The sequence below is a fragment of the Chionomys nivalis genome, chromosome 1 (assembly GCF_950005125.1).
Source record: "Chionomys nivalis chromosome 1, mChiNiv1.1, whole genome shotgun sequence".
Classification (NCBI taxonomy): Eukaryota; Metazoa; Chordata; class Mammalia; order Rodentia; family Cricetidae; genus Chionomys; species Chionomys nivalis.
The window spans coordinates 172,879,714-172,904,793 of record NC_080086.1 but is presented as its reverse complement, the minus strand read 5'-3'; the positions used below and the strand labels follow the sequence as shown (position 1 = coordinate 172,904,793).

The 25,080-nt window shown below is 41.7% G+C and overlaps 1 protein-coding gene across 1 annotated transcript in view; it reads right to left on the bottom strand.

Annotated features, from left to right (window-relative positions):
* Positions 1 to 25,080, bottom strand: part of Ube2h (ubiquitin conjugating enzyme E2 H) — an 88,596-nt gene that overhangs the window by 30,652 nt on the left and 32,864 nt on the right. Inside the window, exons 2-3 of the mRNA XM_057780404.1 lie at positions 14,114 to 14,190; positions 12,815 to 12,889 (exon numbers count right to left, since the gene is read on the bottom strand). Of these exons, the coding sequence (XP_057636387.1) occupies positions 12,815 to 12,889; positions 14,114 to 14,190 (152 nt within the window). The remainder of the gene's footprint in view (positions 1 to 12,814; positions 12,890 to 14,113; positions 14,191 to 25,080) is intronic.

Here is a 25,080-nt window from a genome sequence, read left to right as displayed (position 1 = left end):
AAAAAAGTAAAAAGAGAGGCGGCTGGAGAGTTGATTCAGCAGTTAAGAGCAGATGCTGCAATTACTAAAGGCCTGAGTTCAGTTCCCAGCATCCACAAGATGGCTCACAATTTTACCTGTAACTCCATATACAGGAGACCTGACATTCTCTGGCCTCACATGGCACACATACACACACACACACACACGCACATATACACATAAAATTAAAAAAAAATTAAAAATAAAGAAATAAAAAGAGACAAAGTAGGCCTTGGAGAGAGAATTCAGTGATTAAAAACTGTCTGCTCTTCCAGGATATCTGGGTTCAATTCCCAGCACCCATGTAACAGCTAACAACTATCCATAACTCCATTTCCAGGGAATGTGATACCGTCTTCTGGCAGTGCATGCACACACATAAGCACAAGCATACATGCCTGTAAAAATTCATACATACAAAATAAAATATTTAAAAAGGAGACAAAATACTTGGGTATTTTTGCCTTTTTTTCTACACAGCCAGTATGCACACAGATAAAAAGCTGGAAACAGACTCAGCTGAGACACTTTTGCAGTTTTCAAATCCTATCCCTCCCCACTTCCTTACAATCCATCCTCAGTGTGAAAGGCCCGAGTGTCAAGTGTTTGAGCAACCGCTCCAGTATTTTCACGTATATCCTTTCCTGGTTTAATGTTAACAGTTAAAAACCTTTCAAATAAACAAAACAATATAAAGTGGGGTTTTGTTTGTTTGTTTATCTTTTGGTTTTGAGACAGGGTTTCTTTGTGTAGCCTTGGTTGTCCTGAAACTCACTCTGTAGACCAGGCTGGCCTTGAACTTATAGGGCTCCACCTGCCTCTGCCTCGAGGCGTGCACTACTACTACCTGGCTCAATATCAAGTTTTTAAGGTAGATTTAACTATATGTGTGTTAACTAGTGCTAAATCTTCTAAAAGAAAATGATCAATAAAACCAAAACCAACTATTCTGAGATCTCACTTCTTAATTTCCTCGTTTAAATAAAACAAAATCCATTACAAAAATAAAAAAACCCAAATCCCCCTCAGCTTGTGAAGCACATGGTCCCCAAGATCTGTTGCACTTAGGAATATACTGTCATCTCACACAAAGGATTTCAGAGTTTGACCTCATACCTGCAAGGCTCCTCCCCATGTCTCCTAAGCACTGGGGTTAAACCAAGGGTCTCACTCATGCAAATTGAGTATTCTACAAGGGATCTACCCCACAGCCTACAGGAAATGAACAGGAAACAAAACTGAAGCACTACACTTTTAACTAAGAATGATTCTCTTATATGAACTACAGCAGTTGGTAACTACTATTAATAATCCAAAGATGCTCTTGGTACTTAACACCCCACTTCTGCTAGAACCTGTAGTGAACATCAGGGAAGCAAAGGCTCTCAGAACTGACTATAGATAGGGCTTGTCTGGAGAGCTCTGTACAACAAGCACGTCGTGTGTTGGATTAGAAGGTGGCTAGTGTTGTGAAAGTAAAGTAAAGTAAAGGAAGGAAGGAAGGAAGGAAGGAAGGAAGGAAGGAAGGAAGGAAGGAAGGAAGGAAGGAAGACAGACAGACAGACAGACAGACAGACAAGGGGCAGAGGTTGCAACTAGGTGAAAACTGCACCAGAAGCTTGTTTCATTTATGCTTTAGAAGATCAGCCAAGGAGCTGGAGAGATGGCTCAGAGGATAAGAGCACTGGCTGCTCTTCCAGAGGACCTGAGTTCAATTCCCAGCAACCACATTGTGGCTCACAACCATCTGTAATGAGATCTGGTGCCCTCTTCTGGAATGCAGACATACAGGCAGAACAATGTATACCAAATAAATAAATAAATAAATCTTAAAAAAAAAAAAAAAAAAAAAAAAAAGAAGATCAGCCAAGATACTAGCTGAAATGAAGGGATGAGGAACAAAAGACAAGGTGGGTTGGGGGGGGACGACCAGAGAGAACGTTAGCCATCAAGAAGGGACAAGCCACTGACAACAGCATCTCAACATAGTCTTGTTTTTAAACAAATGGCTGTCAAAAAGCAAACAAAAAATGCTCAATAGGCTCCTAGCACTGTCAATATCTGTTAGATGAAACAATGGCGTATCTCAAACAAAATGGAGTGAATGGGAATTGGGAATCCTACATGGAATTAAGCCTCAGCAATCTGATGCTACAGGGCACCTTAAAGGACTGAGAATGACGTTGGTGAAGAGCTCTGACTACATCAAAGTTATCCATGAAAAATTAAAGTATCCCCCTTTTGGCTCTAGCCTGGAAAGTAAGTACAATTAGAGTCCATACAGTTTCTACATTATTATTTTCAACTAAATTTCAATTTGGCCTTGTTTGAATATAGGAGCATATAAAAGAAGTGCCAAAAAACTTCATAAATATACTTTTAGTAACAAAAGACTTGGAGCCCAGAGCTCCTAAAAATTAACACCATCAGGGGCCAGAGAAATGGCTCAGCAGTTGAGAACACCGGCTACTCTTCCAGAGGACCTGGGTTCAGTTCCCAGCACCAACATGGCAGCTCATAGCTGTCTAACTCCAGTTCCAGGAGATCCATGAGTCCCTCACAGACATACCCACAGACAAAACACAATGTACATTAAAATAAAAAATAAATGTATTAAAAAATAAAAAAAAATAAAAGAATTAACACCATCGCCGAGCAGTGGCGGCACAAACCTTTAATCCCAGCACTCGGGAGGCAGAAGCAGGTGGATCCCTGAGTTTGAGGCCAGTCAGGACTATTTCATAGAGAAACCCTGTCTTGGGACAAAAAAAGAATACCACCATCAAAGTGTTGAGAAAGGGCAAAGTACTAAACTGGCCAAGGGTTCTGGCCCTCACTCGGCTACCAACTGCAGGCTTTGGTCCAGTCATCTCATCTCCAAACATGGGTCTGTTTTGTCATCTTTGAGATAAACAGCTGGACTGTTTCATTTCTAAACCCCCATTCTTACTCAGTTTCTAGAGGTGCTATGAGCGCCAAAAATCTAGGATTTAGTTGACAGTGCCAAGAGCTCCAAGAACAGAGGACTTTAAAGGAAACGCCCAGCAAAGTCATTAAAGGACAGTGACTTTGTAGGGCAGCACCACTACGTGGAATATTCTAGAGCACATCCATAACTACTGTGCTACACTACCACAGAGAGCCAAAGAAATCCACTGACTATTCCAGAATGAGCAATATCAACTGACAACTTCACCTTCAAGGACCAGGTACTAACAGACCAACACTACCTGAGAAACCCTCTCAGACCAAAGAGATCTTCCAATTGTAGGCTTTTATTTAAAAAAAAAGAATATTTCTTTCAAAAATTATCTTTTTTTTTTAAGATTTATTTATTTATTATGTATACAACATTCTGCCTCCATATATGCCCACACACCAGAGGAGGGCGCCAGATCTCATTACAGATGGTTGTGAGCCACCATGTGGTTGCTGGGAATTGAACTCAGGACCTCTGGAAGAGCAGCCAGTACTCTTAACCACTGAGCCATCTCTCCAGCCCCAAAAATTATTTCTTGAGAATTTCATACAAGTATACAACGTACTTTGATCATATTCATCATACCCCTACTTCCAACTCCATCTGGATCCTTCCCCTAACAGACTACCTGATACTGGAAGGATATACCAGGCGTTTGAAGGGTGGGGAGAATATGAACATCAACGTGTGTGTTTCAGACATGGTCTATGTAGCCTTGGCTGGCCTGGAACTTGCGATGAACCTCCTTCGAAAGTACATAGATTATAGGCATATGCTCAGCTCAAACTGTTAAAAAACAAAATAAAAACCAGAGCCAATCGATAGAAAGGAACATTTACTTTACATTTACTCTTGGACAAGCTGTGTGCAGAGTTTCTGACAAAGCCATTTGTCAGCCAACAGTGAAACTTGTGGGTTCGGAAGAGAGAAGACTGGGAAAGCAGACCAGGTTCTCAGGCCTGAGCCTGTTGGCCCTGGCACAGTCTCCTTCCTTTTGGCAATACTGCTACCACACTAAGGAGTATGTCCGCAACAAGAGAATTTCATCCAATACTTGATTCCATTTGACCATAAACTACTATGAAGGTGTTTTAAGAGAATGTATTTTGAAGACAGCTTTTATGGAAACACGGTGAGTAAGCGCAGCATGTCCTAGAGACAGAGACGGGGGGGGGGGGGGGTCCCACACAGACGGGACGGGACACACTAGAGACTGACTTCAGGGTCCCACTTATACTACACAAGTGTTCTCCCTTGTGGCTTTAACATTTTACTTTTATAGCTTCATACTAATGACCAAATCTATAGGTGAATAAACATGCTGAGGTCAATCTCCTTTCTGGAAATTGTGCCAAATTTATCTTGATGATAATGCAAAGTCAGAGAAATGATTAAGGCTACACGGCAAGGAAAGAAAGGCAAAGGCAGACGTGTAGTTCTATCCCAGGGACAGAATGAGCCAGGACTGAAGTGTTTGCTGTGTGGCTGATGCAATTTAACTGTGAGTGTATGAATCCCTATGAGTAAAAACGTCACTTTAATGTTACACATATGCCCACATAAACACTCTCAGAAAACAGACAATTCAAAACCAAGGTTCTGCTTTCTAAAGTAGGCATTTAAAATATACTTAGGGGTTAAGAATACAGCTTGGTGGTGGAGCTGGTGCTTATTAAGTATGAAGCCTGGTGCTTATTTAAGTATGAAGCCTCGGTTCAATTCCTGGTACCGAAAGGCCTTTGCCCTTCTTTCCTTGCCACGCACACAGAAACACAAAACTAAAAGGCATCTTTTCCTGTACTGCCTGTCTCAGGATATACATTTTTATAGTCTTAGCTTCAGTCTCCGCTCCGACACTCGGGTTGGAGTGGCCCAGCTGCATGCACTGTGTCGGGGCAGCAGACTGTCACAGCGGCCTTCCCTACAGGAGAGACGGAGCTGGGCTCTGTTCAGGTGAGGAATCAAGCGAGGAGCTCACTCTCAAAGTCCTGTGTTAGAGAAACTTCTGAACTGAGGCTCAGTTTCTGGCAATCATAACTTATCGAGGGTCCTCTCTTCTGCTTCTGTCTTTTTCTCTGCTAATTTGGAATCTGAGGACTGGGTGGGTAAGAAAAGTGCATTTATAACTAAGCAAAGGTGAAAGGTCACCCTTCAACAGTACTTCTCTTCTACCAAACTAGTAAGTCACCAAAACCTTTAGCCTACCTGCTGATTGTCTCATCCTTATCTCTCAGTGTCTGCTCATTCGTCTGGTCACACTGTGAGATCTGGAAGGATTTTCACAGCAGCAGGAAGACAGTACAGAATTTCCAAGTTTCTAAACTTTTTTAAAGACATGTCTCACACTGTGTAACTCTTACTAGTCCGGAACTTGCTATGAAGACCAGGCTGGCCTCAAACTCAAAAGAGATCTGCCTGCCAATGTCTCCTAACACTGGGATTTTGAAGGTATACACTACCACATCTGTTCTGTCTCTAACAATCAAAGCTTTTAACAATGGTTAAAAGCTTAGACTCATATCAAACTGTCTAACAAGGGAGCTCCTTATTCTCAAGACTAGATTAAGTAATGTCATCCACACACTAGAGGGATGTCAGGAACATGAAACAACTTAGCCTAAGTATAGCACCCTTGCAATAACTGGCATACTGTAAGCACGCAGTAATGACAATTTTGGCCACTAAGAATGGTGGTACATAGAACCAAGAACAGGAGACAGTGCAAATTAGAGGTCAGCCTCGTCTACAAAGTATAGAGCTTAATCCTGCCTCAAGATAACAAAAAACCCAAAGACGGGGTATACACCTCAGTGTTAAGAGGACCTAGAATGCGCCAGGCCCTGAGTTCAATCTCCAGCATCCTTAGTAAAGAAAACAACGAAAAAAGGAACTTAATTTCATTGTATTGAGCTTAAGTAAGTTACCTCGCACCCCCCATCTTTCTTTTTTGAAATAAGGTCTCAGTATGGAGACCAGGCTAGCCTCAAAATTAGAACCTTCTTGCCCCAACCTCTGAAGTGCTGGGGTTACAGGTGTCCCCTATCATGTCTAGCCAAATAATTTCTTGCTATTGTTTGCATCCTAGAAATGAAACTTTCCATCATACACAAACATCACTTTAAAAAATTTTTATCTTTTTTTTTTTTTTGAGAAAGGGTTTCTTTGTGCAGCCCTGGCTGTCCTGGAACCTGCTCTATAGACCAGGCTGACCTTGAAATCACAAAGATTTACCTGCCTCTGCCTCTCAAGGGATTAAAGGCGTGCACCACCACCATGAAGGTTTGAATTTAAATTTATGTGTATGAATGTGTTCACAGAGGCCCAAGTAGGCTAGAAGAGGACACTGGGATGCCCTGAAGCTGCAGTTACAGGCTGTCCAATATGGGGATGGGGTACCAAAGTCTATTTAGTCTTCTGCAAGAATAGTAAGAGCTTTTAACCACTGATCCATCTCTCTATCCCCCCACAACCATTTTTTTATAGAAAATGTCAAAGTGTGTCTGTGATTCTGATGTTGATACTACATTTCATATAATCACATCACAATGGACATATAATCTACAATACTCCAATAGTAATTAAACAGTATTCTGACAGAATAAAAACAAAACAATCAAAAAAAACCCACCAGAATGTAGCAAACTCCATAGACTTGGCAACTCGTTATGGTGTTACTTCTCGGCCTTGAGACAACTGCATGATACCATCTCTAAAGTGCTTGTCACCAACACCAGAAACATAAATTTTAAGTGGTGTGAACATGCTTTTCAAAGGGAACGAAGACATAATCTACCCTCTGCCAAGACAGGGTTTCTCTGTGTAGCCCTGGTTGTCCTGGAACTTGCTTTGTAGACAAGGTAGGCCTTGAACTCATAAAAGATCTACTGCCTCTGCCCACTAAGTGCTGGGACTAAAGGTGTGCGCCACCATGCCCACTTCATATTCCCAGGACACACCAAGAACTGTCATATCTACAACAATGCCTCTGGGTCATGTTTCCTCTCCTATACAGTCTCTTTTCCTAACCAAGGATTTTCTGATATTCAGCTTCTTCCTACTTGCCAGCCCTTATTCAACTTGAGACCGGGAAGCTACCACCACCACCATTCGGCAGCAGACCTCTGCACACCCCATGGCCCTCCCACAGAAATGGCTGTCTGCCTACCCAGCTATTCCTCTGCATCCCTTCCTGGAGCTGCTCCAGCAGCACGACCACTACTGCCCAAAGCCCCACAAAAGCTCACGTGCTCCACATGCACAGGAGTGTTCTGTGACTGACACAATCCTTCCATGTATTGCAATTATCACTGGATTGCCTATAACTGAGACAATGCAAACACTATGCGATTAGTTACATTTTATCATTCAGGGAATGCTGTACACATTCCTTAATAGATAAACTGTTGTTTTTGGTGTGTAGTGGGTGGGTCCAGTCAGTGATACAGAATCCTTGAGTTTAAAGGGCAAGTTGTAGGGTGACATTAAATAGAAATCCATCCATTCAATGCCAAAAGCCCTGAGTAGCTGGGTATGAGGGTTGCTAGTAAAATAGAGCATTATTGGAGTTTCCAACTATATACTGAGGTTTTTGTGTTTAGAGAAAGGGTTTCTCTGTGTAACAGTCCTGGCTGTCCTGGAACTGACTTTGCAGACCAGGCTGGCCTTGAACTCACAAGGATCCACAGGTCTCTGAGTGCTGGGATTAAAGGTGTGCTCACACCTCATTTCTTAACCAGCCTCCCAGCCTGGGACACTAGTACTTTTGAATTCTTCTTGTTGGCATACTCTTTCCCTGATCTAGGATGATGAGGGCTGTCTTTCAGTATTAAATGTACTTGATTAGAGAGGCTTAGAATTTTTTTTTTTTTTTTTGGTTTTTCGAGACAGGGTTTCTCTGTGGTTTTGGAGCCTGTCCTGGAACTAGCTCTGTAGACCAGGCTGGTCTCAAACTCACAGAGATCCGCCTGCCTCTGCCTCCCGAGTGCTGGGATTAAAGGCATAGAGCCAACCATATTTTAATGTACTCTCCAACCGTTCATTTTCAGAGCACCTGTGACAGAAAAATTTCACAGCTGCATTCTCATAGTAACGACTTTAAATGTTTCATAAAATCTTCCTACTACGTTTCTCTACTGAAATTCAAAACACAGCTATTTGAGATAGGAACTGCATTCAAATCATCGAAGTATGGAGGGACGCAAGTGATCTAAATGGAACGTTGTTGTCTTAGTTCAAAATTTCACTTATTTATACAAATATTGTGGTAGCCCAAGTAAGCCTTTGTTAAAAGTGACTAACCCCAAATCTCTCATGATTGACACACTCCTCTCCATTCTGAAACTTCACCACTTACCTCAGCTATGCACATTAGTTCTGGGGGAAACTATAGACTGTTTCCATCCAGGAGCATATGAAATAGAACCAACTAAGCATATAAGTTCTAGAGTTACTCATACTATATTACAAAACTTCATTCCTAAAATAGTGAGGTAACTTCTTATTTTTTTGTTTTGCAAGATAGGGTTTCTCTGTAGCTTTGGAGCCTGTCCTGGAACTAGCTCTTGTAGACCAGGCTGGCCTCGAACTCACAGAGATCTCCCTGACTCTGCCTCTTGAGTGCTGGGATTAAAGGTGTGCGCCACCACCAACCAGTTTGTGAGGTAACTTCTGACCATAGTGAAATGTACTACCTTTCATTACTAGCACAAGCATAAAAATGTGGTTACTAGAGTAGCTTTCAACTAAAAATTTAAGACGGATTTTGATTAGTCTGACAACCTAAACTATCCTGCTTAGATGACAGGCTGGTCTGGTCTAAAGGTCTACGCTACAGGGCAGGACAGTTCACTACATAGTCAAGAAGCACCTTAACTCCTGGTCCCTCTGCTTCTGCGGCCAGGTGCTGGGATTATGTGTGTGCCACCATGCCTGGTTTACTTTTTATTTTTAATTTATAAAATAAAAAGATTTCAAAGGACCTAAGACCAACCATATGCACTATTAGACTGGCTATATAAAAAAAAAAAAAAAAAAAAAATCACAGCCGGCGGTGGTGGCGCACGCCTTTAATCCAGCACTCGGGAGGCAGAGGCAGGCGGATCTCTGTGAGTTCGAGGCCAGCCTGGTCTACAAGAGCTAGTTCCAGGACAGGAACCAAAAGCTACGGAAAAACCCTGTCTCAAAAAATCAAAAAAATCAATAAATCAATAAATAAATAAATAAAAATCACAAACTCTGTAGCTCAACCAATTATAACTTCATCTAAAAAAAATCATTACTCTTTTTGGCTACACATAAAACAATTTGTTGTTGTTTGGGGGACTTACAATGTAGTTCTGTAGAACATGCTGAAACCACAGTAACATCCACCTGTCTCTAAAGCGATGTGCTACCATGCCCAGGACACACCAAGCACTTAGACAATGGTGGTGGTGCCCTTTTCCAATACGTACTCAGCTGTGCAGCTGCCGCACATCTTGCACTGATGGAAGCTTTCTCTAGCTAACACACAGAATCTGGAGAACAACAGAATGAGAGCTGGTGCAGCAGAGTCTCCATGGACTAAGGACTATTTGGGATTCTGAATGTTTCTAAAATTCCCATTTGCCCTCACATCTCCAACGCTTTGTAATGATAGCAAAATATGTCTTTTTTAATAAAAACTCTTCTTACACTCTCTTTTCTAGAGGCACGGCTTTATATATCTCCTAAGGAATATTTGGTACTTTATGTCCATCTATTCTTACCAACCTTCCTAATGTCAAGAAATGTGGCCACACACTTGAGTACTTAATGAGTCAATTAACAAGCACATAGAATTCTCCTAATTCTAATAGGGCCCCATATAGTCCCTTAAATCCTTGACCCTCTTGACTCCACCTCCTCATAGTGCTGACACTTCAAGTAATTACCACTTCAAGTAGTGTTCATTTTTCCTGTTTTGTGTTTATATAAATACAATTTAGGTGAGGTCGTGATATGTTGCAAGGCTGATTTCCAACTCCTAGCCCCGAGCAATCCTCCTACCTCAACTACCTGATTATTGGGACTATAGAGGCCTGAAGCACCAGGTCCAACTTCCTATCTTTTAAAGAGATTGGGAGGGGGTGTCAATATATTGTTCAACTGGCCCAAACTTGTAGGCTCAAGCAATCCTCCTATCTCAGCCCACTGAATAGCTAGCTACAAGTACAGATGAGCACCACATAAGATCCTGGTCAGTATCTTGTTTTCTAGAAAGGAAATCACACATCAGGTGAATATCAGTTTTATGAAAAAATGAGAACCTGATAACCAGCATGCCTAACTATAACTATATATCATCACTGGTAGTTAGCTGCAGTGCTAACAGACATACCAGATATGCCCTGTCTCTCGCTGGGCATTGGTGGAACACGCCTTTAATTCCAGCACTTGGAAGGCAGAGGCAGGCAGATCTCTGTGAGTTCGAGGCCAGCCTGGTCTACAGAGCAAGTTCTAGGACTGGCTCCCTAGCTACTGAGAAACCCTTTCTTAAAAAAACGGGAAAAAATAAAAAAGAAAGTCTGTCGACAAATGGGGAAAAAAAAACCCTAGAATTATTGTATGCAGTGGCACCTGTCTTTAATCCCAGTGCTGGAGGCAGAGACAGGCTGGAGCTCACTGGCCAGGCAACCTAGCCTAACTGTGAGACCTAGGTCCCAGCAAGAAAGACTGTCTCAAAAACCAAGTATATAGTTCCTAAAGAACACCACCTGAGGTTGACGTCTGACTTCCATACACCAACAAGTACATTAACTCATACACACAAATTATATGCTCATAAGTATCTTAAAATCCAAGCTAAGGTTGGTGGTATACAATTGAGAACAGGAGGCTGAGGCAAAAGGACAAACCGAAGGCCTATCTGAGTCTACATAGAGGCGGGTGGGCGTGGGTGCACGCATGCAGGCGCACAGTGCTAACATAAAAGATGTTTTATTTATTACTTAAGGGCTAGGGCTGAACTCAGGGCCTCATACATGCCAGGCAAGCACTCTGCCACCAAGCTATACCTCCCAATTCCACATCTTTATATTTAAGAGCTTAAGTTAAACTCAGGAACTGTAGATACTGGGACAGTATTTATATATATGAACATTAGTTACTACTGTTTTATATATTCTTAGCTCATCTAAAGCCACATATACTGTAAATGTGCTCATCTTATGAATGGTAAATAATAACTGAAAAAAAAAAGAACTGTAGATACACCAGACACTATGTGAGAAAGATTTTATACAAGTAAGTTGAGTTTATCTCATTTTCTTTCTCTTCTGTTTAATTCCATGTCTCTACAACTCAAAAACTAAGCCTTGCCTTTTATAAATGAGCTACTGCCTCTCAAAATGCTTAAAGCACAGCTTAACAGTATTACGTTGTTGATGACTTGAAAATGGGTCAACTCACAAACTGATTAACTCTTATGTAATTCTCCTTTGAAGGAAAGAACAGCTTGTGTAAGTATTTCAACTAAATCAACTTCCTCAAAGGAAGATGACATTCATTTGTAAAGTATCAAATTCTGAAAAGCATAGAGAATGGCAAATTGAAACTTATGAATGTTAAATTAACTTGGTCAAAACCAACTGTATACCATGTCATTAACTTGGGAATTTGGGTCATTAGTTAGCAGATAAGGAATACTTTTAAGTTTAGGTATTTTAGAGCAGCAGACGCATGCAGCTACATGGTGGACTGCCTGCCTAGAATGTGCCAGATCCAGAGTCTGACCCCAGCAATGGAGCAGAAAAAGGTCTTTTAGGATAAAGTTTAGACAGTTATAGTGAAATGTACCCTTTGCCCAAGACAACAGGTTAAAGTTTAAGGAAGAGCTGCATTTCTACAGCACAGGCTGCATTCCCATAGTATACACTTGGCTTCTATAAGCCCTGTTTCCTGTAAGCAGTAATGCAAAATAACAAAACTATACTTGGAATGCCCATTTTCTGTCTTTAAATAGATGTTTACGACACATTTTAAAGTTTATATTTGAAATATTACAATAGAACAAGACACTAAAGTTAGGAGACACATGAATAAACCAGGCATGGGAAACCACAGCAGAAAAGCCCTCTGAAGAGATTGACACCCACTCCTCGTCGCTGTGGAATGAAGTTGGGGAAAGGCTTTGATCGGCAGCCACGGCAGGCTGCTGTCCAGCATGCCCATGAGCTGCTGCCACCCCTATGGCTACAGCTCAGAGGCCCCTGCTGCACTGAAGCTATCTCTCATCTATTGATCCATAAGTATCTCGGGGGTGGCTGCAGGGTTAGAGAACCTACCTAAAGACCTGAAGGGAAAGAACACTAAGAATTCCCCAGCTTAGGAAAGAATCACAGATGCTCTTAAGTACTTTAGGACATAAAACTCTACAGGAAGTGAAGTGGTTTAAGACCGTGGCAAGGCTGCAACTCCTGCATCATCCTTACTACATACATCCTCCTAACACACTATTTGCTCTACACAGAAACTTGAAAGCCTGAGAGCAAATCAAAACTTCAGAAAAAAAGGTTTTTGCTGGAGTAGGAGTTAGTCTAAACTGCAGGAGACTAGGCATTAGTTCTTCAGATAGCTCATAACTGTAGACCCATGGGACCCCATGCCCTCTTTCAGTGTGTATACATGTATACAAAAGATCCACATACATAATAAGTACATAAATCTTTTTTTTTAAGCCAAGAAAGGAGAAATTCAGTTCAGTAAGTTGGGACTTAATCATCTCTCACAAAATATAAGATTTTTATGTTCCTCTTAGATTTCAGAATGTCTTGTAGAAACCAAGTCATTACATACCTATAGATGGAGATTTGAAAGGGTATTTATCAGGAAGATCCACTCTAACTTTCCACACGCCACCTTCATATGGTGCTGGAACAGAAATAAAACATGTTATCCATTAGGACAGGACTGTGTTTTCAAATTAGAAAATAAATACAAGTGTAAATGAACATCAAATCCCTTTCTCTCCTGAAAAAGGCCTCAAACTAATTGTTCAAAGAGTCAGGAACTATCTGGACATGGTGACATAGGCTATAATGCAGGCAATCAGGAGATAAGGAGGCTTCCAGGCTAGCTTGGTTTACAGAGTGAGATCCTGTCTCAAAGGGGAAAAAAAGTTCAGGACCAAACTATAATCAGCAGAGTAGATAACTCTATGTTCAGATTAATTCGCTTTTTCTTTAGTCTGTGTCTAACAGAACAGCTTGTTCTATTAGAACGATCCTGTTCTAATTAGAATCTATCATCACTTATTTAGTTAGGGAGCTAAGGCACTGAGGACCCAAAGTTCAAGGGCTGACTGGAGAATAACTTCAAGCTAGCTTGAACGATTTCGTGAGAACCTGCTTAAAAGCAAAAAGATGGGGGGAGGGGGGGGGCGCAAAAAGAGCACTTGTTACTCTTGCAGAGGACCCAGGTTAAAGTTCTAGTACTCACACTGTGGCTCACAGCGACCCATAACTCCAATTCCAGGGGAGCTAATGACCTCTTCTGGCCTCTCAGGGAATCAAGGACACACATGGTACACACACACACACATATATATAGGCAAAATACTCATATGCATAGAAAATAAAATGCTTTTATAAGTAAACAAAGAAAGGGCTGGGGAATGTAACTCAGTGGTAGAGCATTTCCCCAGCACGCACAAGCACGGGGTCAACCACCAGTACCAGAAAACAGTTAAAGACAAAACACACCACACACATTTTCTTTTATCCAGAGTCAAGCAAATATTCACTCTCTTACATGATACTGTTAAACACCACTAATTATTTAGTAAGAGATAGTCATGTTCCTTATTTTTCCTACTTCAACCAATCATCCCCCAAACAAAACAGAACAGAATATACAGAATATATACTTGATATACACCTAAACAGAAACTTAACCTGGATCCTATTCAAAGAACACTTGTTTGCCTATCTACAACAAAACCCAAAATTTGTGAGAGAATAAATGCATGAATAACAAAGATTTCTTCACTCGCTGGCTCCAAAGCCTATCAACCTGTTGACAGTCCTACTGTCTAGTAAAGATTATAAAAAAAAAAAAAAAAAGAAAAAAAGAACACATACCCACACATGTACTTACTTCCTTGTGGTCCATAAAACTTGACAACAAATTCATTGAGTCCTCCTAGAATTGTAACCTCATGTTTGCTTTCGATGCTGAAGTAGAAAGTAAAGGAAATTACACAGGTTTTATAGCACATGAAAGAGCTATAGGTAACATCTCAGGCTTGCCAATTTACAAATGTTACCAGTCTTGACACATTGCTGTAAATGTAAAATATACAAAACAACTCTAGTAGTTTAAAGTCAGGACCAGGGAGACATGTTACTTGGCAATGAGCGTGCCATGCAAGCATGAGGAGCTGAGTTTGATCCCCAGCACCTACACCAAAAGCTAGGCATGGTGGTGTGCAGCTACAACCCTAACAAACACCAAGGATGCAAAGACGGGCAGATCCCAGGGGCTCCATGACCAGTCAGCATAACCATAAGTCTTAGGTCCCGGTGAGAAACCCTGCCTCAAAACCATGGTAGGCCAAGCATGGTGGCATATGCCTTCAATTCTAGCACTCAAAAGGCAGAGGTAGATGGATCCCAGTCTTTTAAAACTAGCCTGATGTACACAGCATGTGCCAGGGCAGTCAGGACTACATAGTAAGACCTTGCTACAAACCAACCAACCAATCCCCACTGCTCAAAACAAAGATGGCTCCTAAGACAACACCTGAGGCTGACCTTACACACACACACACACACACACACACACACACACGAATACATGTGTACCACACATATACACATACAGACCTCTGGCCTCCACACGTTCACACATATGAATACATGTGTACACACACACAGACCTCTGACCTCCACACACACACACACATATGAATGCGTATGTGTGCATATACATACACAATATACAGACCTCTGGCCTCCACGTACACACACTTCTAGCCCCCAAATGCACACACACACATGAATGCATATGTGTACAAGTTTACACACAAAGAATAGTATGAGTCATTTACAAGATACTAAATTAATCCACATTAGTAAAAAAGCAGGCTACTGCTGTAAAGTCCTGTTTCTGCTTTGTGGCCTAACCCATTAATGACTCCACAACAGAAATTTTAGGTGGTAAAGGCCTTGATCTTCCTGTAACAATAAGGAAAAATGTATTCAAAAAGTTTGGACATAGGAAAACTGGCATAATTTCTTGTTGGTCAAGTCATGTGTGTCTGTTTTAGAGTAATGTCTTTTCCTGAGTGAACCACCCCAGCATCTTCGAAGCACTCCAAAACTAAACACATTTAAAACATTTTAAAGCTTTTTCAAAAAGCACCTATGTCATGAGGGGAAAGCAACACCAGTGATAATGAAACTCAATGTAAGTAATGAAGACCTTTCTATAGAAACAAAATCTCTTTACAAGTGAGACCCAGAAGCTGGGTGGTGGTGACACATGCCTGTAATCCCAGCACTAAGGACACAGACAGGTGCCTACTCTATGAGCGAGTTTCAGGATAGGCTCCAAAGCTACAGAGAGACCCTGTCTCGGAAAACCAAACAACCAACAGACGAGACTCAGACCAGAAACCACAAATGATTAGTGGATATAAGCAGAACACTAATGGCCAGGCGGTGGTGGCGCATGCCTTTAATCCCAGCACTTGGGAGGCAGAGGCAGATGGATCTCTGTGAGTTCGAGACCAGCCTGGTCTACAAGAGCTAGTTCCAGGACAGGCTCCAAAGCTACAGAGAAACCCTGTCTCGGAAAAAAAAAAAAAAAAAAAAGCAGAACACTCATGGACACCCATATGTGTACACACACACAACCTCTATACTGTAGAAGCCAAGGCCAAATGTGAAGCTGGTGAGAAAAAATATAAAGCATATGACAAGGGTGGGGAGGGGTCTTGGGAGGCTGAGGAATGGGGACCATGAGTTCAAGGACAGTCTTGGCTAAACCAGGAGCTGAGAGTCAGCGTGGACGACATAAGGAGACAACACAGGAAAGAAGACAAAGTGATCTGGATCGGGGCACAGACAGCCCAGTTATAGAGCATGTGTTCAACATGTGTGAAAACCCTGGTTCAATTTCCAACATTCTCCCTCAAAGTTAATTTAAAAAAATAAGATGTTATTAGAAAAGTAAGGGGGAAGACATCATGACAAAGAAAAGGTCCAAACAGTTAAGGCAGAGAGAGAGAGAGAACAAACGAACCAGAAAGGCTAAAAAGATGGCTCAGTGAGATTAAGCACACAGTGTTCTTGCAGGTGACCCAAGTCAATACCCAGCACCATGGTACGTGGCTCACAAACACCCCGAACTCCAGCTCCAGGGGATTTGACTGGATGACCACTGGCCTCCTCTGTAGTCACATACACGTTACCCCACCCTCCCCACTCCCACAATTAAAAGAAAATGTAAAGGATAAGATATAAAGGATTCAACTTAATTTAAAGTTTAAAAATGAGATACCCCAAGCTGCAAACTGATAAATATGAAACAGAAAAAAGCCCATGCTGAGTGGAACATGGCCCTGTGCTTTGGAGAATAGATTCTACCACCAGTATAAAACCTAAAATGAAGCTTTCTTTTATTCAAATTTTACATCAGTGATTTTTTGTTTGTTTGTTTGACACAGGGTTTCTCTGTGTAACCCTGGCTCTCCTAGAACTTGCTATGTAGATCAGGCTGGCCTCTGCCTCCTGAGTGCTGGGATTTATGGCATGCAGCACTATGGGCCAGCTGTTTGTTTTTTAAATCCAGTCCTCGCTGGTAGGATGGGATCTGACTTCATTCCTTTGAAAACTGATGGGCTGGAGAGATGGAGAAACCGCTGCTCTTCAGAGGGCACCGGCTGGACTCTTAGTACTCACAAGGTGCTTACAATCATCCAGTTCCAGGGGGTTGGACTCCCTCTTCTGGCCTCCTTGGGCACCACACATATACACACAGGCAAAATACTACGTTTAGAAAAGTTCCTCCCAAGTACATGTCAACATACACACAGCTATCTTCACCAAAACTCCTATCTGTAATAGGTGTTAACATTCATAACAGAAACAACTTAAATGTTCACTAAGAGAAAAAAGGGCCAACAGCAGCAGTCACACAACAGAATCACATCATACTTGAAAAGAGGGAAAAGAGCTAGGGATGGCAACATGTATAAAGGTTCAATCCCAGAACTACAGCCTCCTCGCCTCAAAAGAAACCTTAAATATTTATAATTGTGACTTATACTAAAGACATCTTTTCTGTTCTTTATCAAAAGGCTGCAATAAAACAGCACTTAATCTGCTCGGATCTACTTGACAAAGATTCTCTTTCCTAAATCATGTTAAAACAAGATTAGATCAATGCTGCTCTGTCTTTAGTACAGCCCACATGCCAGATACAACAGGTCTTTAATTACACACTGAATCATACATGGGAGTCCTTAGCATGGTTCATTCTGTATGAGAATCTAAAGGACAATTGAATAAAAAATGTAAAAAATACAAATTGATAAGTTTATGTCTTGGTGGGACTATACAGATGCTGAATCAGATGGAAAGGGATGCGCAGAAGCCACAAGTGTCCTCTCTGCTGCGGAGTCGGGGACAGGGGAAGGCAGTCATCTGCCGAGACAGGCTGGTTAGACTAGCCAACATGGACACGTAGTACAAACTCCTTTATCATCTGGGGTGTTACAAAAGACTTCTTTTACTACATTAAAAAAAAAAAGTCTACAAGTTCTTCAGGTGCTGCTGCTAAAAAACCTGTCAAACCCACAAATCACCTTTTATTCATTTCTATGTTATTCACAAAATAGTAGTTCCTACCTACTTAGTGTTTCACCTTAAGTCCATTTCACTCTTAAAATACCAGCCACCCACAACCTTATTTCCCTGAATGGCATTATGGTTACACAATCTAATATTTAAAGGTGAATACCAAACTGTTGAGAGATAACTGACATGCTTGGCAAAATGTGTCTATCAGGATTTTAAGTGCTTTTTTTTTAAAGATTTATTTATTTATTATGTGTACAACATTCCTTCCATGTGTGCCTGAATGCCAGAAGGGGGCGCTGGGTCTCATTATAGATGGCTGTGAGCCACCATGTGGTTGCTGGAAATTGAACTCAGGACCTCTGGAAGAGCAGTCAGTGCTCTTAACCACTGAGCCATTTCTCCAGCCCAATGTGTAGCCCAGGCTGGCCTCGAACTCGTGATCCTCCTGCCTCTGCCTCCTTCAGCAAATCCTACCAGCGTGCGCCACCACAACCGGCTTAAGTGATTTTTATATAGTGCAGAAATCTTCCAAAAAGTGAGACGGGCTAACTAAGCTTCTGCCATATGAATAGCACGGACAGGTCAAGGACCTAGGATTCAAAGACACCAGGGTGTCCTCAGTTCATGAATAACACCTTCATCAAGGAAGTGGGTTCCAGAGCTGTCCAGGGAGGACGAGGGTAAAGAATGTGCTTTTGTTTAGAAGCAGACACTTCATGGCCACTTCCCTCCACATTGAGACCGATCTGTTTCCAATGCTCCTTAAGAAGTGACCACAGAGGGAAGCTGAGAAACTGAGCAGCTGTCAAATACCTGTCTGTCAAGGTGAAAATTATCACATGGAGTAATACTCAAAGAATCTTCTTATAGACGGACATGCATGGCGGTACTTAGTATTTAAGATGTATGATATTTAGGATTGGTCTCCTAACAGCCCAGTGTGGGGCACAAGACTTGAACTGTGGGGTCTCAGTGATACTGCCTGCTGTAAGCAGCCTGCTACGGGTTCTGGGAAACAAACCCAGGTCCTCTTGCTTTAAATGCAATATAGGTGTTCTGCCTGTGTGTATTTCTGCATCGTTTGTGTTTAGTGTCCACAGAGGATGGAAGGGCATCAGATCCCCTGGAACTGGAATAAAGATGGTTTTGTTTAGCCATGTGGGTGCTGCGAATCGAACCAAGTCCTCCCTTGAAGAGCAGCAAGTATTCTTGCTTGAACTGCTGAGCCATCTTCTTAGACACCTTATTTTTCTTTTTTTTTTTTTTTTTGGTTTTTCGAGACAGGGTTTCTCTGTAGCTTTGGAGCCTGTCCTGGAACTAGCTCTTGTAGACTAGGGTGGCCTCGAACTCCCAGAGATCCGCCTGCTTCTGCCTCCCGAGTGCTGGGATTAAAGGCGTGCGCCACCACCACGCGGCGACACCTTATTTTTCTTTCATTCTTTCTTTCCTTTTTTTTTTTGAGGGGGTGGGAGGGAGTGTTTTAGGATGGAGTTTCTCAGTATAGTCCTGGCTGTCCTAGGAACTCGGACCAGGTGAGCCCCAAACTCAGAACTCAAAGAGACCCACTTGCCTGCGAGCCACCACTGTTGAGCTATCTGCACACCATGTGAAAATGTATTGCTGTGATAGTGTAATAAAAAGCTGAATGGCCGATAGCTACATAGGAAGTATAGGCAGGACTTACGGGCAGAGAAAGAACTCTGGAAAAAAGTGGAGTTGCCAGCCAAACACGGAGGAAGGAGCAGCATTGACAATACAGAAAGATGAAATTAACGAGCCACTCAACAGAAAGGAGATTAAAATCAATGGGTTAATTTAAGTTATAAGAGATAGTGGGACAAGCTGGGCGGTGGTGGCACACGCCTTTAATCCCAGCACTCGGGAGGCAGAGACAGGTGGATCTCTATGAGTTCGGGCCAGCTTGGTCTACAAGAGCTAGTTCCGGGACAAGCACCAAAGCTACAGAGAAACCTTGTCTCAAAAAAAACCCAAAAGGATAGTAGGACAAGCCTAATCTAAGGTCGAACTTTCATAATTAATAATAACTCTGTGTCATTATTTTGGAGCTGGCTGCAATACTATTCCATTTTTGTTTGATTTCAAACTTTCTCTCATAGGCTCTGTAAGAAATAATAACATAGTTATGAAGAGAACTTTAGCTTCAATAAGCAAAATAGTTAAGATCTTAGCCTTAAAAGTTTAGAAATAGACAATTAGGGGAAAAAAAGAGTTTAGGAATTGCTGGGCCGTGGTAGCAAACTCTTTAACTCCCGCACTTGGTGGGCAGAAGCGTGCAGATCTATGTGCGTCAAGGCCAGTCTGGTCTACAACACTTGAAATGTATAGATTGGATGAAAAGTTCAATGCCAACCTTGGAACATAGTAAATTTGAGGCTCATCTTAGCAACAACAGAATCTTTCTCAAAAATGGAAGGGGGAAAAAACCTCCAAAATCTATAAAATGACCTTATTTTCCTAAGGCACAATACTTGGTCTGGGGAAAGGAAACTATTAAGTGATACAGATTTTAAGAAAACAAACTTCACATCAAGAAGATGGCTCTGTCAAGATGAAAAATCAACAGTTAACACTGCAGTTAAGCTTAAGTGGTTTGGGGCTGGGAACAACGGAAACAGGAAAGAGGGAAGAGGGGAAGAAGAGGTAAGAAGTCGCAGAATAAAAAATGGCTTCGTCAGGATGTCTATGACCAATCCAATCACAGTGAAAAGAGAAATATATGACTTTTATGAACCCATGACAAACAGCCTCTGGACAGAACAACAACCTAGAATTGGTGACTGTAAGTTGCACAAAAGCATAGTGCTGGCTAGAATGAGGTACTTGGACTGCACTGGCTGGGCAGTGGTGGCGCACGCCTTTAACCTCAGCACTCGGAAGGCATAGGCAGGCGGATCTCTAAGTTTAAGACCAGCCTGATCTACAGAGCAAGTTTCAGGACTGGCTCCATAGCTACTGAGAAACCCTGTCTCAAAAAACCAAACCAAGCAAACAAACAAACAAAAAAAAAAAAAAGATTAGGCCCTGAACATGACTGAGGTAGAACTCCTCAAACTTGAGTGTAACCAGGGCTACAAAGCAAGCTCCAGGCCAACCTGAACTACAAACTGAGAGCCTTTCTCTAAAAAAGAAAAAAAAAAGTGTGTGTGTTCTCCTTATGAAGAGTAGAACCCTTATTCAAAAAAAAAAAATAAAAACAAATCCAAGATATTAAAAAATAAAGCAATACTTAGAGGCAGAGGCAGACATGGGTTGATCGCTGTGAGTTTCAGGCCAGCCTGGTCTGCAGAGTGAGTTCTAGAACAGTCAGAGCTACATAAACACTGCCTCAAAAATACAAAAACTAAAAAAAAAAAAAAAAAAAAAAAAAAAGGCAAATAAGCAGGGATCTGTGGAGATAGCTCACTGTTCTTCCAGAGAACTGGTTACAGCCACCTGTAACTCCTCTTTCAGGCTCCACAGGCACTGTACGTAGATGGTGCAGACACAGACATTCACACAGACCAAACACACATACATGTAAAATAAGAGGGTCCAAGTTTGGTTCCCAGAATCCATATCATGTGGCTTACAACTGTGAAAAAGTCAAAAGTGAAACCTGTAACTTCACTTACATAAGACACAATCACATTCACAAAGAAAAATAACAAAAGAATCCTAAAGAAAATAAGCACAAAGAAAAGTGAAAAAGAGAGTGTATGTATGTGTGTGAAGGGTTCTAGTTATGAAACCCAAGGGTAAAGAACTAGGGCAAATCATTATTTTGTTTCTCTGAACCTGAAAGGAAACACTACAGGGCAATCAACAAATAGGTAAGTATCATTATCTTTTGAGGTCAAGAAATTTTATGCTCTGTATTTCCCCAAAACCATTGTTAAGCTTTCTATATGAAATAATAGGAACTCCTTAAACTGTCCACAAAAGAGCACAGACTTCATTTCTACCAGAGCTTGTTTACTAAATAAAATTCCACACATCTTCCACATAAGCACCAGATGCCAAACAAAAATCACTCTTAAACAGTGTCTGCTTACGGGGAAGCCTAAAAATATACTATGGGAAGGTAAGATATACGGATTTAAGTAAGAAATACAATCCAGGCACGGTGACTCGTGTCTGTACTCTTGTACTCCAGAAGGTAAAGCAGGAGGATGGACGAAAATTTGAGGCTACCTTAGACTACAGTGTGAGTTCCAGAAGGCAGACTTGGACTAAAATGTGGTACCCCATTTCAAAGATCAAGCTTTAAACCCCAACAAAATAGAAATAATAAAGCAAAAACACAACTAGAATTTGGAGTCAGAATTCTTCCAAGGCCAGCAAGATGGCTTTGCATGTAATGGTGCTTGTCACTACCTTGGTGGCTTTCAGTTCAATCCCTGAGACCTAAATGAAGAGAATGGATTCCTGCGAGCTAGTCTGTGACTTTCATACAAATACCATGGCAGGTACAAAGACTATCATACATGTAACAGAACAGTAACATCAAACTTAAGCCTACACAGTATCTTAAAATCAATGTTATTTGGACACACAGGGATAGGAATAAGCTTAAGACAGAGGTAGTAGGATAACCCATAACCCCAGGCTTAAGAGATCCCCAGGCAGAAGGATCAGGCGTGTAAGGTGGTCCTCAGCTACACAGTGAGTTGGAAATTCTGTCTCATAAAAACAAAACATTAAGATAAAATAAAAAAACAGCAAAGACTTAAGATAGGTCCAGAGAACATTAAGAATTTACTTTGATGAAGGAATGCTAGAACGTAAAGTAAGAAAGGGCTGGGAAGTACTGATAGTGGAGCCTCGGGGTACCTGACCCAGTCAGGGCTCCAGTATTCCATGCATAGTTCGTGTCACTGTGCTTTCAGGGATGGTCAAGTTGTGGTGTGCAGAACAGGGAAAAGCCAGGGCCAGCAAAGAGGAGGACATTCTACTTCTACAAAGACGAGGTCACAGACTCCAGTTGACTGACACGGCACAAGCATTACGAAGCTCTAAAGTTGCTAAAATGTTGGCTTCATTTAAATAAAAAAAAAAGAGAGCTTTACTACGTAGTCCTGGTTGGTCTGGTGCTTGCTATGAAGTCCAGGTTGGCCTTGAGAGCTGCCTGCCTCTCCCTTCCAAATGCTGGCATTGTTTGGTTTTGGTTTTTTTGAGACAGGTTTCATGTAGCCCAGGCTGGACGCAAACTCATACAATCAAGGAAGATCAAAAACTAAGTACCCCAGTTACAGGTGCGCACTACCACATCCAGCTAGTAAGTGTGGGTGTCCAGAGATCAACAGTTCCCCACCTTACTTGTATGACTTCAATAACAAGGAATGTTTCTTAAAACAAGCTTTTAAAATTTTAAATGTTTGTAACCCAGAGAAAGAAAGAAAATAGAAGACACATCTACATAAACTAGTTAGTTTACCCTTACGAAGAGGTGAGAAATTGCTCTGTAAAGATCTGATGCAGACAGCTTTGCTCCCTTTCCAGCTGCCCGACCTTTCTGACATTGCCGTGTCTGCTGTCATCTGCAGAGATTGTGGGCCACATTCATAGCTGTCTTAGGGTTCTTGTGACCCACATGCAGGTTAAACACGCCTGCATTTCCAGAGTATGAGTGGCTGACACCTGCTGTTCCCTTTACTGCTCCACGTTCACTAGGCACAGCAGGCGTCAATTACTAAGTGGCATTCAATTTTGATTTCATACAAATTTAAAAGGACCAGAAAACAGCACACACTCAGTCCTCTTTAAAGCAACATGCACAAAGGAGTAAGAAGTTCAAGTTTACTCACTGTCGAGATTTTAAGATGAAGAAAGCAAAGTACAAATAAATACAGCAGCAGCAGCTGCCTTCAAGCCCAGCACTTGGGGAGGCAGAGGCAGGTGCATCTCTGAGTTCAAGGCCAGCCTGGGCTACAGAGTGAGTTTTCTAGGACAGCCAGAACTGCAGAGAAACCCTGTCTCAAAAAAAAACAAAAACCAAAAAATAAACTAGCGGGTACGCTAAGTGATCCACTAAATAGGGAACTGTTTTAAGATGAGCTGGTACGCCTTTAATCAGTCGGGCCCATTTTCTACCATCCATCTGGAAGACTTATAAGAAATAGTAATTACTATCATAAGTTTATTTTTAAAAAGTAGTCTAAAGTAATGTGGAAAACAACAGCTTCTTCTTGAATGAAAGTCTGCTTAAAACCCACTAGACCCAGGCCTGGCGATGCAGACATTATCCTGATTACTTTAGAGGCTAAGGTTTCCCAATTCAAACCTACCTGGGCAACTTAGTGAGGCCCTGTCTTAAAACAAAAACTAGGAAGATGACCAACCAGTGAGATCAGATTTGCCGCCAAAACTGATGGCCTGAGTTCAATCCAGGAACCCATACTGTGGAATGACAGAACTGAATCTTGCAGGTTGTCCTCTGACCTACATACACTGGCCACAGCATGCAAAAACACAAATAAATCACTATTTGAAACTGTCTTATTTATGCTTATGATTAGGATGGAAAAAGGGAAGAAAACTCAACTATATCACTGATTTTATTTTAAAAATCCACAGAAAACAAGCAAAAGAGAAGAATTTTTTATGGGGATGGACAAAGTAGCTTGGCCAGTAACAGTACTTGTTTAGGATGCTTGAACTCTAAGTTCAATCCCCAAAACCACGAGACACAGTGATACATATCCGTAATCACAACACTGAAGCAGAAACAGAGTACTAGGCCATCCTGGCCCGTGTGAGTTCGTGCCCTCACTACTGTTCCAAGTATCCCAGCTCAGTTCCCAGCACCTGTACATGCCTTCAACTCTAGTTCCCAAGGATCTGATTCCCTCTTCTGTCTTATGAGGGCATCCAAATAAACATGGCATTCACTTAGACAGAGACACACGCACACACCGAGAAATGCCTGCACTGGTGAGATGGTATAAGCAGTTACATGTGTGCAGCACAGCACAGAGGTCTGAGTTCAGTCTCCAGAAACTATATAAACATGCATGGAGAAAACCAAGTCCACAAAGTAGTCTTGTGACTGTTCTTACCCGCGGTAATAAATAAAAAAAGAAATACTTTTACCACAGGCAAATCAATCTAATAAAAGCACACAAAACCCTGGAAAGTCAAGAGCAGGGACAGGAAAGGGCACTGTAACTGGATCGGCAATGTGATACACGGGTGCTGGAGAGCTATTTCCGGCACCATGTAAGTAACAGGTGGTGGCGGCGGGGCTCTGCCATTTGAACAGGA